The 13,592-nt window shown below is 38.8% G+C and overlaps 2 protein-coding genes, 1 long non-coding RNA gene and 1 other non-coding gene across 5 annotated transcripts; 1 reads left to right on the top strand and 3 right to left on the bottom strand.

Annotated features, from left to right (window-relative positions):
* Positions 1 to 403: 403 nt before the first annotated feature.
* Positions 404 to 4,229, bottom strand: LOC135618250 (uncharacterized). 2 transcript variants are annotated; one of them, XR_010488951.1, is made up of 4 exons: positions 3,985 to 4,229; positions 1,416 to 1,548; positions 831 to 922; positions 404 to 767 (listed from the first exon to the last, which is right to left on the bottom strand). It is a non-coding gene; the product is annotated as an uncharacterized LOC135618250 (long non-coding RNA). The 2 variants fall into 2 exon arrangements; XR_010488950.1 differs by having other exon boundaries at positions 831 to 879.
* Positions 4,230 to 4,883: 654 nt separating this feature from the next.
* Positions 4,884 to 5,953, bottom strand: LOC103995208 (basic leucine zipper 43-like). The gene has a single exon (XM_009415743.3). It carries the CDS (start codon positions 5,884 to 5,886, stop codon positions 5,401 to 5,403), a length of 486 nt encoding a protein of 161 aa, XP_009414018.2. The 5' UTR covers positions 5,887 to 5,953; the 3' UTR covers positions 4,884 to 5,400.
* Positions 5,954 to 10,609: 4,656 nt separating this feature from the next.
* On the bottom strand, positions 10,610 to 11,852 carry LOC135618248 (chitinase-like protein 1). Its single transcript, XM_065119118.1, has 3 exons — positions 11,452 to 11,852; positions 11,225 to 11,378; positions 10,610 to 11,141 (listed from the first exon to the last, which is right to left on the bottom strand). The coding sequence occupies exons 1-3, from the start codon at positions 11,813 to 11,815 to the stop codon at positions 10,733 to 10,735; spliced, it is 927 nt and encodes a 308-aa protein (XP_064975190.1). The 5' UTR covers positions 11,816 to 11,852; the 3' UTR covers positions 10,610 to 10,732.
* Positions 11,853 to 12,842: 990 nt separating this feature from the next.
* On the top strand, positions 12,843 to 12,914 carry TRNAQ-UUG (transfer RNA glutamine (anticodon UUG)). The gene has a single exon. It is a non-coding gene; the product is annotated as a tRNA-Gln (tRNA).
* The last annotated feature ends 678 nt before the right edge of the window (positions 12,915 to 13,592 follow it).

Raw genomic sequence — 13,592 nt, 5'->3', positions numbered from 1 at the left:
TTATAATATTATAAAATAATATAAAAATATTATAACTAAATTGGTTCAATGAACCTATGGACCGATTTCCATAAGGAAAATAAAGAAAATTGATAAATCATTCAGGAGTATTACAAATATTATACATAAAAAAGATATATTTTATTAAATTTCTAAAAATTTAGATACTTCCTGAGAAAAGCCCGAAAAAGACTTTTTCCTCAAATTCAACCTATCATTATTGTTTGAGAAATATTCAAAATTATACAATAATGTTGATATAATTAAAAAATAATTATAAAAGGGATTAAAAAAAGTTATACAGTAGACATATATATATATATATATATATATATATATATTCAGGAATATCTATATAGTATTTATTTCATTGCAGGGACAAATGCGTAATTTTACTTCCGACTTGGAAATAATTAAAGGTGTTGCCACTAAGAAACAGGAAGTACCAAATAGCAATGTACTCTTGTGATGCTAATTGCTTGGCACCACATGCAATGTACATTTGCTCCGATTGTAGACAAGCAGCAATTTAATAGAACCAGTTGGCAAAGAGAAGTCAAAGTCAACAGCAATAAATAATATGCATGCAGTCTGCATTCTCGCTCCTGGGGCTACTAGTGCCAGCTAATTGGAGAGCTTGATCCATGATTCGGGGGCTCTATAAGATTCCAAATGTAGAGGTGGTAGATGTCAAGATCTTTGTCAAATCTAAGACTGTGTCTCCCTAAGGAGACAGATTGATGATCTCCATTAATGCCACAACAGATCTGTTGAATCAGAGGATGTATTAGAGCACAATAAAGACCACAATGAGTGCATTGATGTCTCACCTCAAGCGAGTGCAAGAATGACTTTCTTCGATTCGATCCTTGCTAGATCCTGCATTGTCGAATGACTTCCATTATGTCCGAATTTTGAGATTCTGATATAGAAAAAAGATAATGAAAAAAATCATTGGTGCACTATGTATGTTAGGTCTTCAAAGCACTAGAATTATTATTTGGACCAATTGTATTGCTGATGCATAATAACTCCACAAAACAAGCTACATAGTTCAGAGCTCAACTTTGCAGACTATTGTTATTGAAGTCTATATTTACTCAGAAGCCAAACACACAAATGTGAGTAGCTAACATTTAAACATGAATAAATAAATATTACAGCAATCTTTATTCATAGAAATAGCTACAGAAAAGATGGGAGTCAGTTTAATGTAGCTCCGGAATCAGATTTCCGGTCTTATACAGCTCGACTGAATGTAATCAAAAGATCAATTGCATCTAACAGTCTTTTCTGCAAGGCCAAATAGTAGAAAGAATTCAGCATTCAGAAGGACTAAGCAAAATTACAAAACGTCGAAAAAGTGTTCAAGAAAAGCAAAAGGAAAATAATTACATTTGTGAAAGATCTAGTACCTGAACTAGCACTGATATGGGATTAAGAGGCATGTGAAGCTTGCACACATTTCAACGTAAAGCATCTGTAATCACAGGTTCTTATCAATCATTACCATTAGGTATGATGCTTCACGGGTTTGCTACCTATTACCTAAAAGAAAAATAAATGCATATTGATTAATTTGACTCAGGCTACAGTTTGTACACTGAAAATTCATGCACTTAACTAAAATCTAGACTATGATGTCAAATAAGCAACTCTCTAATCATGATACATGATTACTGCATCTATTTGACATTTTAATAACTAAGAATGTTTCCATATGACCAGAATTTCAGAAATCTCCTGCAGGAATTCTACCCTTTGATGACACTCATAAGATAGTTTCCTCGATTTCGACAGTTCAAACTGATGTTTACATCAATGCACCTTAGGCATACCTGTGTGCATGATAATCCCATCATATAGTTTAATTTCAATCAAGATATTTTAGTATGGCACGCCAATGTGTCGTGTAAATTTATCTAAAATTCTGGGCTTGACTGCATTCTTGTTGCTACCATAGAGTCCACTACAGAGTCGATGCATTTCAAATTATTGCATATGAACTTTACAGCACAAATCACAAAATTGTCTAGTGTTGAAGTTTATACTTCAATGCATTGCATACTAAAACAAGAAATGGGTCAATATGCCACACCAGTAACTTGGGTGTCCATATCTGTTGACAAGAATCAGACATAAATGAGAGGAGTAAGCAAGAAGAAAACATGTACTAAATGGCATTATAAAGGGAATTCTCATTCCACAAGTAAATCAGCAAATCAGTGGTACAAGCAAAATTAGAGCAATTGTACAAATCCACAGAGTCTTGCTGGTATTGCTGCTACACTGCCAGATGCTATATATAGGTCATACAGTGGTTAGATAAAGATGACCTTCAACTGTAGTTGGAGTTAATCTACCAAAAGCGCATACAAGAAGCAAGTTTTGTCTCTGAGAACAAAGAAATTGGTTATCTCACACCATCTACTGTGACCATCTTCTTCTAAGTTGTTTCTTTATCCAGCAAGGACAATCAAAATAGCTAAGTGTTCACATATAGCTCTAACTTTAGCTCGTGATCTGCTTGAACTCACTGTGCTCAATACCATACAAATTTTCCCATAAACAACTTGAATGTTCATCCGAACAGAACACAAACAAGAGTCTGTCAGTTTGTGGCTGTCTCATTTACACCCCTAAACACCACTTATACTTTTGCCTTTGCCAAGTTATTATAAGTGTAAGTACTGCATTTGACATAGGACAAGTTGATATGAACATTTATTTCGGAATCAAAGAAGGAAAGAGAGAGGAGGAGAAAGATAATAATCTTTTAAAAATGGAAATGACAACTACCAGACTCAATTTAACTTTAGAAGTAACTCATATGGATAAAAGACTTCACGCGCGTATATGGAAGACGCAATTATACCATCGGAAAATGAAAGGTGACCAGACATCACTCATACATATACAATGTGAGTGAAAAAAAAAAACAAAATTACTCATGCATTCATCAATCAGTTCATGCTCGACTGATAGTCTTTTTTTTTTCTCATTTATATAGACAACCTATATAAAAATAAAAAAACAAATATAAAAATAAAATAAAATAAAGAAACTAACATTTCATAAATTAAAGTATATCAACATATATTTTCATATATTTTTGTAAATATATCCATTCGATGGGCTTTCACCTCCAAGAAATCTTCAATTAAGAAAAAAACTTTCTTGTATAGATGAAACCTTCAATAAAGATTATAATCTTCAATCAAAATTAAATTTCAATTTCCTTGAATTTTTCCCTCGTTTTCTTCCTTTTTTTCCTTTTCTTGAATAATCTAGAAAGCTAAACTTGAACCATGGGTGATTTTGTCATGTGGCAACATATGACATTTGTAATATAACCCTAAACTATTCAAATCCATTCAAACTAAAAATAATGTTAAATGGTATCGCATCAACATTCCTTCATAAAATAATCGTAAACATCTATATCTAAGACAAGCATACTGGTCACTGCACCACAACTACTCTGAGTTTTAGGAAACTTTCACTCTTGTAAGTGGCATACGGCAGCAAACAGTATCATTATGATGACACAAAAAAAAGTGGACTTCCAATTCCTTCTAATTAAAACTAGTTTCTTACTTGTAACTCATGAGACCCAATCAATACGACGGTGACCAGATTACTTGTACACTCTCTTGGACTAGGATATCAAGAATCGAACCAAAAATGCATTGATGATTACGACTTGCTTCCAAATCCAGCTCCTTTACACATTTTATTCTTGCGATTTGCACAAAACAAGTTGTAATCGACCGAGTTCTTCTTGATTCTCCTCAAGAAGGCAGATCTTGCAATCCAATCTTGCAGCGAGTTGAATGACACCAGCCAATTAGATTAGGAAAAAGAAAAGAAGCCGCATCATCCAAGCACATACCGAGATCAAGACAAATGGAAACCTAGAAGAACCATGCTAACGACCTGACAACCAGAGAACACAAGCACGGAGGAGCTTATCAGAAAGGTAACCTCTGCGACCGACGCGCCCAAATCATGACGAAAGGAGCCTCGAGCCGCGGATGAAAGCGACGGAGCAGAGGACGACGGCGACGAAGGCGAAGACCCCGAGAACAAACATGAGAGATATCCCGGCGACCGCGAGGTCCGCCGCCAGCTGGAGGAGGGGGAGAATGCTTGCCATCTCCATCAGCTCCTTCATGTGTTTGTGGAAATGACCACAGACGAGTCGGCCCCCCGCGATCGCTACATCACATTGCACCGTTCCCAAACGACACGTACGCTTACAGACATAGTCGTTAGATATAGATTTGCTGGGTGCCCTTCGCACGCATCTCAAAGCATCCATCACATCACCACGTGTGCAACTGAAAGCTCTGTTTATTTTCTTTTTTTCTACATTATCCATTTCATTTATATTTACATCACTTAAAATGAGTAACTTTTTATCTATCCCCACAAAAACTATATATATATATATATATATATATATATATATATATATATATATATATATTCGAAAAGAATTTCTCTTCTTAAGCTTTTTAAAAGTATCCCCAAATTCTAAAATTTTCTAGTATTATTTTTTTTATCTAATACCTGAAATATTTTTTTCTCTTTGTTTTTTTCTTTTCCTATCGACCGGTTCATGGGATGAACCGATCTAGTTATAATATTTTTATACCGTGTTATAATTTTTTAGTAATTATTGTGAAATAATTTAAATTTGCTCTTCAATTTTCTCCACGTAGCAAACTAGTGGTACAAATATTACATAGAGAACAGGCTTCCCTATGTGATATCAGCTTGCATCAGGACTATGAGAGAATACTATTTGGTGTTTGCGAGCTTGGAACATTAGATGAGGCACAAAGAACAATCACTTTGAGAGAGAGGATTGGGTGGAAATGTTTTACTGATCAAACTTGATACATGGATTAAAAGGACTGAGGCACAAACCAAGACTTCAGTCTGCTCCATATGAAACCACCAGAGAGCAGACATGGAAGGAACAAATTTGTATGTTTAGGAACAAATCATGGCCACATTCTGCAGGATGTAATCTGAAACAGGGCATGGCATTCATGCTCTAAGAACTGCCATGAAGGCATTTCCTTTTGAGGTACTGTTGCATGATCACTCTGTTGCCCTTAAGGTAGAATGAGTTTGGAGAAATTTCCATCAGTCTATTATTGCTCTTGAACTTGTGATTTTAGTGGATGCAGATCGATCGGGTCAGTGTTTCTGAATCTTGTTAGATCATGCAACTCAAATTAGGTGGAATTGTTTGAGACAGGCTAATGCTCATGCCGCACAAGAAAGTAAAGGAAGAACACGAAAAACGAGCCCTCTCCCCTCGTCGAAGCAATCCTGTAGTTGCAGTGGCCTGTCACTCATCTGGTCCAGTGGAAGAAGAAGGAAGCTAATTCAATTCGCCGCAAGGTTCTCAAGTTTCCTCCGGAGCTCAGTGTTCTCATCTCTCAGCTTCTCAATCTCGGAGTTGATCTCATCACGCTGTCTCATCACACAGTTTAGCTGGTCGAGGAGCCGGCGGTGCACCGACCGGAGATACATGACCTGCGACCTCAGCTCACTCAGCTGCTTCTGCTTCCTCATCCGCGACCGGCGAGCCGACTCCCTGTTGGATATCATCCTCCTCTTCTTCCTCTCCTCCGCCAAGCTCGCTTGGTGGTCACCTGCCTCATCTGAGGTTGCACCAGAACCGAAACAGGAGCTTGGAAAGCCGAGGTCGTGCATCATTGGCACGGCCTGGAGCTGTGCCAGACGAGGTCCAAAGAGACTTCCACAACCGAAGGAGGTGACGCAGTTCTGAGGCATGCCGTCATGGGCTGGAGAAGAAAGTGGATTGGAAGGTGAAAGGTAGTGAATGCTGGCAACCTCTCCTTGTTGCATGGTGAGGAGAAAGAAGTGCTAGGAACAAACGAGAGAGAAGGGGAGGAAAGCTTGAAGGATAGGGGAGGATAATAAATAGTGCAATGGCAAGTTAGGGAGAGACCCACTGCAAGCACTTTTAAATAGAGCAATTGGCCTACTTGCATCCAAGGAGATGAAGCTGATGCATGCATGCCTCTCATGTATGTGTTCACCTAACATACAGAGCAGCATCTCAATTATGGCTGTCCGATCGTGATCAAACAGGAGTGATGTGCAAATGCTGCACCCACCCATGACATCACAGCTTCATGGTGATGTTACCATTAAACCTACGGCTGATTGGGTAACAGTGACTGGCATTTGCCACAAAGTGAAGAGCAGCAGGGCACTTGTGTCATGATGTTGCTGGGTGTCTGTGGATCATGGATGATGGGATCACAGAGCTTCCAGCATGCAAGATTGTGGCCATGGAAGCAGTGTGAGGTAGTGGTTGAGTGTTAGGACACATAACTGCCCTCATGGTGTGCCATTTTGTAGAAAGAGAATGGATGTTTTAGGAGGTAAACATGAAAGAAGAGGTGCAGAGAGAGAGAGAGAGAGAGAGAGAGAGAGAGAGGTGCAATTTAGGTGTGATGATGCAATGGCAGTCACTTTCTGTACTGGAATGGAATGGATAATTAGGCAAGAACAAGTGGTGCCAAGTTTATCACACAATGGCATCATTCTTTTAGGTTTATTTTGGTCTGCAAGATTTTGTTTGATCTCCTAACATCTCATATATAATGCTTTTTCTTTTCTGAAAAGAATTAACAACATCTTGAATCTTTTAATGCTTTTTTGTTACTTGCTTTATTCTAATCTCACTGTTCTCATCTGCCAACACTGTTGGGAATAACTTTATCTGCTTCACTGGTGCTCCAAATTTTACTTTCAGAGTTTGGTTGCAGCATCTTAATGCTAATTCATCAATTATATTTTGTTTATAATGCATTGACTTGACTAATATTCCGATTTCCATATGTCAAACATAGTGGATAGGAAAAGGAAACAAGAAATTAAGGTGTGATTTCTATGTTGCTGTGTGTTCAAGTAAATGCAGAACAAAGAGACAATGACAGCCTTCCTTTTTCTTTAGCATCTGACAGGGATCTCCAATACAACCCCTTTCTCAACTGAGTATTTTATTGTCAACATGCCAAAACAAATGTAATGAAAGGGTTGCGTACAGTATGATCTCCATTATCAAGTATTTGAAATCTGTGAAAATTCTCTCCTTTTGTGTTGACTTTGTCCTCAGGTCAGACAAGTTGGCTGAAACTTTAGTTTATTGGCTTGACTTGTCATTCATGCTGAGAGACAGTAGCTTGGTGGAATTATCTGCAGAATTTTCTGATAGATGATCGATGATCAAGCAGTAATTACTATGATAGATTTGCTGATACTCACATCTTAGAATTTATGACCAAAGTCTTCTTTTTCTTCAGGGAAAAAGATGAAACCAATTAATTGCAGATCGGATATGACCTTACGGATACCGTAAAACACTTAGAACGAATAATTGAGCTCATACAATTTCTACTGTGACATAACATCCTACTGAGAGAGATGATTTCAGAACACATTCTAAAGCTGCTATCTGAGATATGATTCTAATCTTTTTTGCATGAGTTTCTGCTTTTGGCTGTCACCAGTGCTTGTCCTCGTTAATGGCCTTTTCGCTGCTACTACACACACACACACAGATTCCATGCTTCCCATGTTGCTCCAACACAGCATGAGTTAGTGAGGCTGATGCCTCTGAGAGTTGCCATCATGATATTGACATGGCAACCGTTGTGCCACAATTCATTTTCACTATGGATAGTGCTTCTTGCTGACATGTGAATTCACATATGAATTATGATTTTGGGTAGTATATGAGTTATTATCTATCCAAAAACACCTTTTTCAAGTATCCTTTTTCTGGTTTTTTTTTTATTTGTTCGGTCCATTTTCCATCTTTTGGATAAAGAAAAGATGTACCTACGTTGTATATGATGTCTATATACCTACGTTGTGATCAAACATAATGGTTAGAATTGTTTGAGAATAATAGCCACAATTCCATCACATCTTGTACATTGATGTTACTAGAATTGCCCATTGTTTGATAGGTTGGTGGTAGGATGACCACAAGCTTGCTAAGCACAATGATATGATGTTTGGTAGGCTCAACTATTTGATGTACTTGCAAGCAGCCAATAATGGGATGGAATTGTGGGACAAAGGCAATGATTGAGATCTTTGGATTTATTTTTGGAGTATGGAGAGCAGATTTGATTTGATGACTTGGAAATCACTTGTTTGTCGATGTTACAGGGAGGGATTTACTTTACGTATTAGTCTGTAAATTTCTTTTGATTTTTCTGTCTAATTGAAAATATTGATTTTAAGAAAACCAGCTGAAAATAACATCAAAAACTTTGTGCACAATCCTGAGGCAATTTTCGTGTCTCTTTCTCTAGAGTTAGTTCACTTTGATTTCTTGGATGATTAGATTGAGAAAATCTAAAATATGTTTTTTTATTATTATATTTGAGTAATTTTTAGATCTAACCCATATGCAAGAAATCTAATAATGGAGTGATGCTTTCAACTTTTTAGCCTATTTGATCATCATGTGAGTCAGACAACTAAATTGATTCCTTTATTCTATGATGGAGCTCTCCATTAATACCAATCCCTTATGATCAATGTGCTTGAGTTGTTAGATTTGTTGTCGGATTTGCATGCAGAATCCAGCAATGGAGTGGCTGACTGCATCAAAGCGATGATTCCTTCCTAATCCAATGGCTTTGCCCATCCTAACATATTGCGTCTGATGCAGCGGTACCGTAACATCACGAGCTCTCGTATTGCTTGCCTCGACATGACTCGCCTGAAATGGAACCAGCTCCGATCCTTCTCCTTCCACCTTCTTGCAGAAACCACAAGCTGTACTTGGCATGACGAGGAAGGTGCTGGAAAAGACTGCCAAAAATAAGGAATCATAGCGCGTGTGCACCATGAAAAGGCTTTGACCTTTGTCTGCCATGGAGGGGCATCACTTAGCATGGTGATCCCCCACAGGGAAGTGCTGCGCGAGGCCGACGCCAGTGTTGCACCCATTACACACACCCAGTCACCTCACATCCCGTTATTCCATATGATCATTCATCTTACGATCATGTTATTTCTTTCTGAGACCATTCTATTCATCCAACAGGTTGAAATCATCAACCTCTATGCTTCGGCCACTGAGATTTGTCTTTTATGGCATGCCAGCGAACAAGTTGCAGATGCAGACGGTGAGGAAACTGATCCGACTTGCATGCATGAGATGGTGGAGTGACGGCATCAGCCGGGAATTTGGACCTTTGAGCTCTCCACCATCGTCGCCTCTCAGAAAGTACACGGTTCGTGCATGGTACCGTCACTGGTACCCCCCCTCCCTCTTGCGTGGATTAGGATTGGCCGGGAGAGGATAAAGTTGGGAAGCAGGTGAGAAGGGTTAGAGAATAAGAGCTGTTCTTCTCTTGCATGGTATATATCCTCCACTTGGGTTCGTGCTGATGCATTTGGGAGATGCTTACGCGTCCAGAGAGGTTGGCCATGGTGCACTACGAATGTGGAGTGTAAAGGCAAGCAATTAGGCATGCTGGTTAAACAAATGGACCACTCTGGGATTGTTAATTTAACGGGGAAGCCATCGTCGTCTTCGATGGAGTGTCGTCGTCAGACGACGTGGTCGTCTCCAGCAGTTTCAGGTGTCGCCAGCAGATTGCTGGGCGTTTCGTGCCCGAGATGCCTCTTCTTCAACCTCCTCCTGCACGAGGAGGTATCACCAACATGAGGAAGGCTCTAATTAGTCTTCCTCGGTCAATCATTCAAATAATAATAATAATACGATGGTTGAGTTTGGATTGGTTGAGTTACTCACACCTTTTCATCCGGCCAAAAGGTTATGGTTGATCAGATCTTGATGAGGAAAATTGCCGACGATGACAAGCAGTCTGTCTCCAAGCAATGGTTGAGTTGCTCCATTAAATGAAAGGAAAGGAAGCTGCCAACTGCACTCAGCGCAGTGAACCTAATCGACCAACCTTGCTAACAAACGTTGCCATGATTGAGCTCGCCACTTTATAGCATCGATAAGTAACACTGTGGCTGTTGTAGCAAAACATTGCTTAAACAACAATCCAATGCCGAAAGCACCAAATGAACGCAAAAGTGAAATGACAGGATGAACTCATTTGATGCGGAAGGAATCTAATTTTATCTCTTGGTTAAATATATTTAATTAATTTAAGAATATTTACCATATGGTAACTTCTTAAATAAATTTTTCTATATTACTCGCAAAAAAAAAAGATTGAGGTATCATTAAAAGCAAGTGAAAGTCGCGTGTATTTTTTCGATAGTATGATTCCATCTTACATGAATGAGATATATATAGAGATGTGAAACCTTAATAGTATGAGTTCACTCCGTAAGTCTAGCAGTTATTATTTCTTTTATTATTATTATTTCCTCATGATTTCAAACAGTGAAAAATGGTTAATTCCTTGGATGATAGGAGTAGGGATTAGAAATTTGCATGTCTTTGTTTCCATGCAGAATATGGTTTGATTAGGAGCCAAATAACGATAGTATTTTCCTGTTTAAGCTATCGGTATTATTAACACTGAGCTTTTGATCGATAGATTTACTTGCAACGAATACATAACTAATAGATCCCTCCATTTGATACCTTTATAGAGATTTATAGTGCATACAAATTCTTCCTTTTTTTGCAGCGCTTGGAAGAAAAATACACACGGTCGCAACGATGGATAGTTTCAGGCGATTAAGTGGTACTGGAGGAGGTAGAAGAAGGATTGAATGCCTCTTGCTCGGCGCAGTCCAAGTTATCGCTGGAGTACTGGCGGCCGACGCCCATCAGGTCGAGGTAATACTGGTAATGCGATATAATGTTGTTCATGCCGTCAACTGGGCCCTGGCCGCACACCTGGTCGCCGTAGAGAACGTTCATGGTGGCTCCGAAGCCCGGCAGCCTTTTGGCCAGGGTGTCGTTCTTGGTGGGCTTCCATTTCCCCACGAACACGTCGTGGGCGGATGGCTGCTTCTTCTTCATCGGGGTCATCCACCTGTAGATGGCAGCTTGGAATGCTAGGGTGGCGTTCTGCTCGAGGTACTCCGGGTGGTTCAGGAGATCAACCTTCAGCCCGTCCCCGATGGCTCCGTAGTTGTAGTTCCTGCGTCTCATCGGCCATGGAGTCGGATCTCTGCCGAGCAATTGTGCTGCAGACGTTCTCGGACTGTGAGCAGAGTGACGTACCAGTAAACGGGCAGCGCGCCGCGGCCGTAGTAATCAACTCCGGGAGTGCATGGGTAGAGGTAGTTGTCGTCGCAGTAGGACTGGCTCGGGCTCATCTCCCGTTTGTAGCATAAGCCCCAGGCGAGCGGGCCGCCGGTGGCGACGCCGTACCCACCTGCACCAACAGACGGAGAGCATGAGGCTTAAAAGGCCGGTGCATGGAGGTGCATGGAGGAGAGGGTCCTTGCACGAGGTCTTGCTGCCGACGTGGCCGAGGAAGGCGGCGACCTCCCCCATCTGCGTCTGCTTGCCGCCGGTGGTGCCGAAGCCGAGCGGCTGGTAGACGGCGGCGGCGGTGATGAAGGAGTGGTAGTCCCAGAATCCGACGGCCTGCGCCACGGGGGTGTTGCGCTTGCTGAAGAGGTTCTCGAACTGGTACACCTGGAAGAAGTCGGAGATGGTCTCGTTGCAGCAGTACACGCTGTTCTTGCACTCCCACCCCTTGTCGCACACCTTGGGCTTCGCCGAGGACGCCGCGGTTGCGCACCAGGCGGCCAGTACCAGCAAATGCAGCACCACCGCCACCTCCATTGATGGGTTCTTCCTCGCCATTGTCTCTGGGATCTCTCGATGCAGGAGAGGAAGAGGATCTGCGTCTATATATAGACCGACGGCGGAAAGAAGAGACCGAGGTGGCATGCTGATGGCAGCAGCTGGCGCTTCAGGTGTTGCGTCGCTTAGAGTGTAAGGCAGGCAAAACCGGGGACACAATTGAGAGGAGGTCTGTCACCCATCAGAGATGGCCCTCAGCACCTGTTCTGGATGTGATCCACCACCAAGAATGAGATTGGCTGGAAATCTCTTCATCTTTTTCTTAGAAATTGGAAGAAAAATCATAAAATTCTAAAAATTCTTTTTAACTTTTGTGGTCCGATAATTTAGCACAAGATATATTAAAAATCTAACTAAATTCTATTATGGCCTATATAATGATCGGATAATCTTAAATTTTTATATTTGTTCTTCGATATCATACTCAAAGAGGAGAAAAGAGTCTAGTTTCTTTGAATATAGATTTACAAAGGTTTTACGATATCGTGCACACATGTTAGTCTTATCATAATATTTTAAGTATCATTAGATGAGATTTATGTGAAGAAGCGACAACTTTGTCTCTCTCTTTCCACCATCAAATTGAGAAAATGAGAAGGAACACACATTAACGGGCAAATTTAAAAAAAAATAATTTTGATTTTAAATTTTTTGATTAATGTCCATCCCTTTTTATAACATCATTCTCTCATGTTTTTCTACATCTCAAAATGTTTCTGATAAGATAAATAGAAAACCTTTTATCCTCTACATTGAACAAGTTTATAAGGTAAGATAAACGGATGCAACTATAATGTTTGTTAATAAAATTATAATATCTCAAAAAAATATTCATATTTTGTTTGTAGTATTTCGGTTTAGTCCCTACTACTAAAAATGAGCAAATACTATAATCAACTTACAAGAATTTGATGAGTTTATTATTATTAATTTAAGTTTTAAATATTTTAAAATAATAATTTAAATTCAATATAATTAATGATAAATTAAGTTATCATATATAGAAATTGTAGAGAATTGCACAGCCGGTCCCATGGTCTAGTGGTTAGGACATTGGACTTTGAATCCAATAACCCGAGTTCAAATCTCGGTGGGACCTTAATATTTAACAAGTAAAAAACATTTTGGTATATTTCCATGTATTCTAAAAGGATTTACTTGGGATATGATATATTTTTTTATTATACTTCGAAGATTAGGATGAAAATATTTATCTAAAAGGATTTGATACTTCGAAGCATAATTTACACAAATTTTGTGAACACAAAATAAAAAATATTAATACACATCTTGATTTGTGACAACCATACTATTTTATCTTTAGGAGAAAATTTATTCTTGGTTCTTTATATATATATATATATATATATATATATATATATATATATATATATATATATATATATATATATATATATATATATATATATATATCCACTCTCCAATTTTTCACCCTTCTAAATCTTTGATTGTCACGAAAATAAATAATATTATATATATGATCTAATAATCAATATAATTGACTCTACAAAAGATTTAGATTTAAGTAAATAGATTAGGATGAAAATATTTATTTGGGATATGATATTTTTTTTCATTATTTTAAAAACATATGTTATTTTTTATCAATATGCTATTGGATCATTTCAAAAGCAGAAATACTCCTTATTTTCTTGAAGTTTTATCGAAAAACAAACAGTGTTGAATCATAGTCTAATTCAAAAAAATTATCAAGAGTACATCAATTAAAAAAGAAGAGAAGACTAGTAAATCTAAA

Source organism: Musa acuminata, chromosome BXJ2-8 (assembly GCF_036884655.1).
Source record: "Musa acuminata AAA Group cultivar baxijiao chromosome BXJ2-8, Cavendish_Baxijiao_AAA, whole genome shotgun sequence".
Classification (NCBI taxonomy): Eukaryota; Viridiplantae; Streptophyta; class Magnoliopsida; order Zingiberales; family Musaceae; genus Musa; species Musa acuminata.
The sequence above is the reverse complement of the archived record's forward strand: the minus strand, read 5'-3'. Positions and strand labels throughout refer to the sequence as shown.

Bases quoted from the DNA above. Each gene is read 5' to 3' on its own strand.
- LOC103995208 (XM_009415743.3), bottom strand. From the start codon at position 5,886: ATGCAACAAGGAGAGGTTGCCAGCATTCACTACCTTTCACCTTCCAAT.
- LOC135618248 (XM_065119118.1), bottom strand. From the start codon at position 11,815: ATGGCGAGGAAGAACCCATCAATGGAGGTGGCGGTGGTGCTGCATTTG. The intron at 11,379-11,451 runs GCAAGGACCCTC...CTGTTGGTGCAG, and splicing joins CGTCGGCAGCAAGACCTCGT to GTGGGTACGGCGTCGCCACC. The intron at 11,142-11,224 runs GTACGTCACTCT...GATGAGACGCAG, and splicing joins GGCGCGCTGCCCGTTTACTG to GAACTACAACTACGGAGCCA.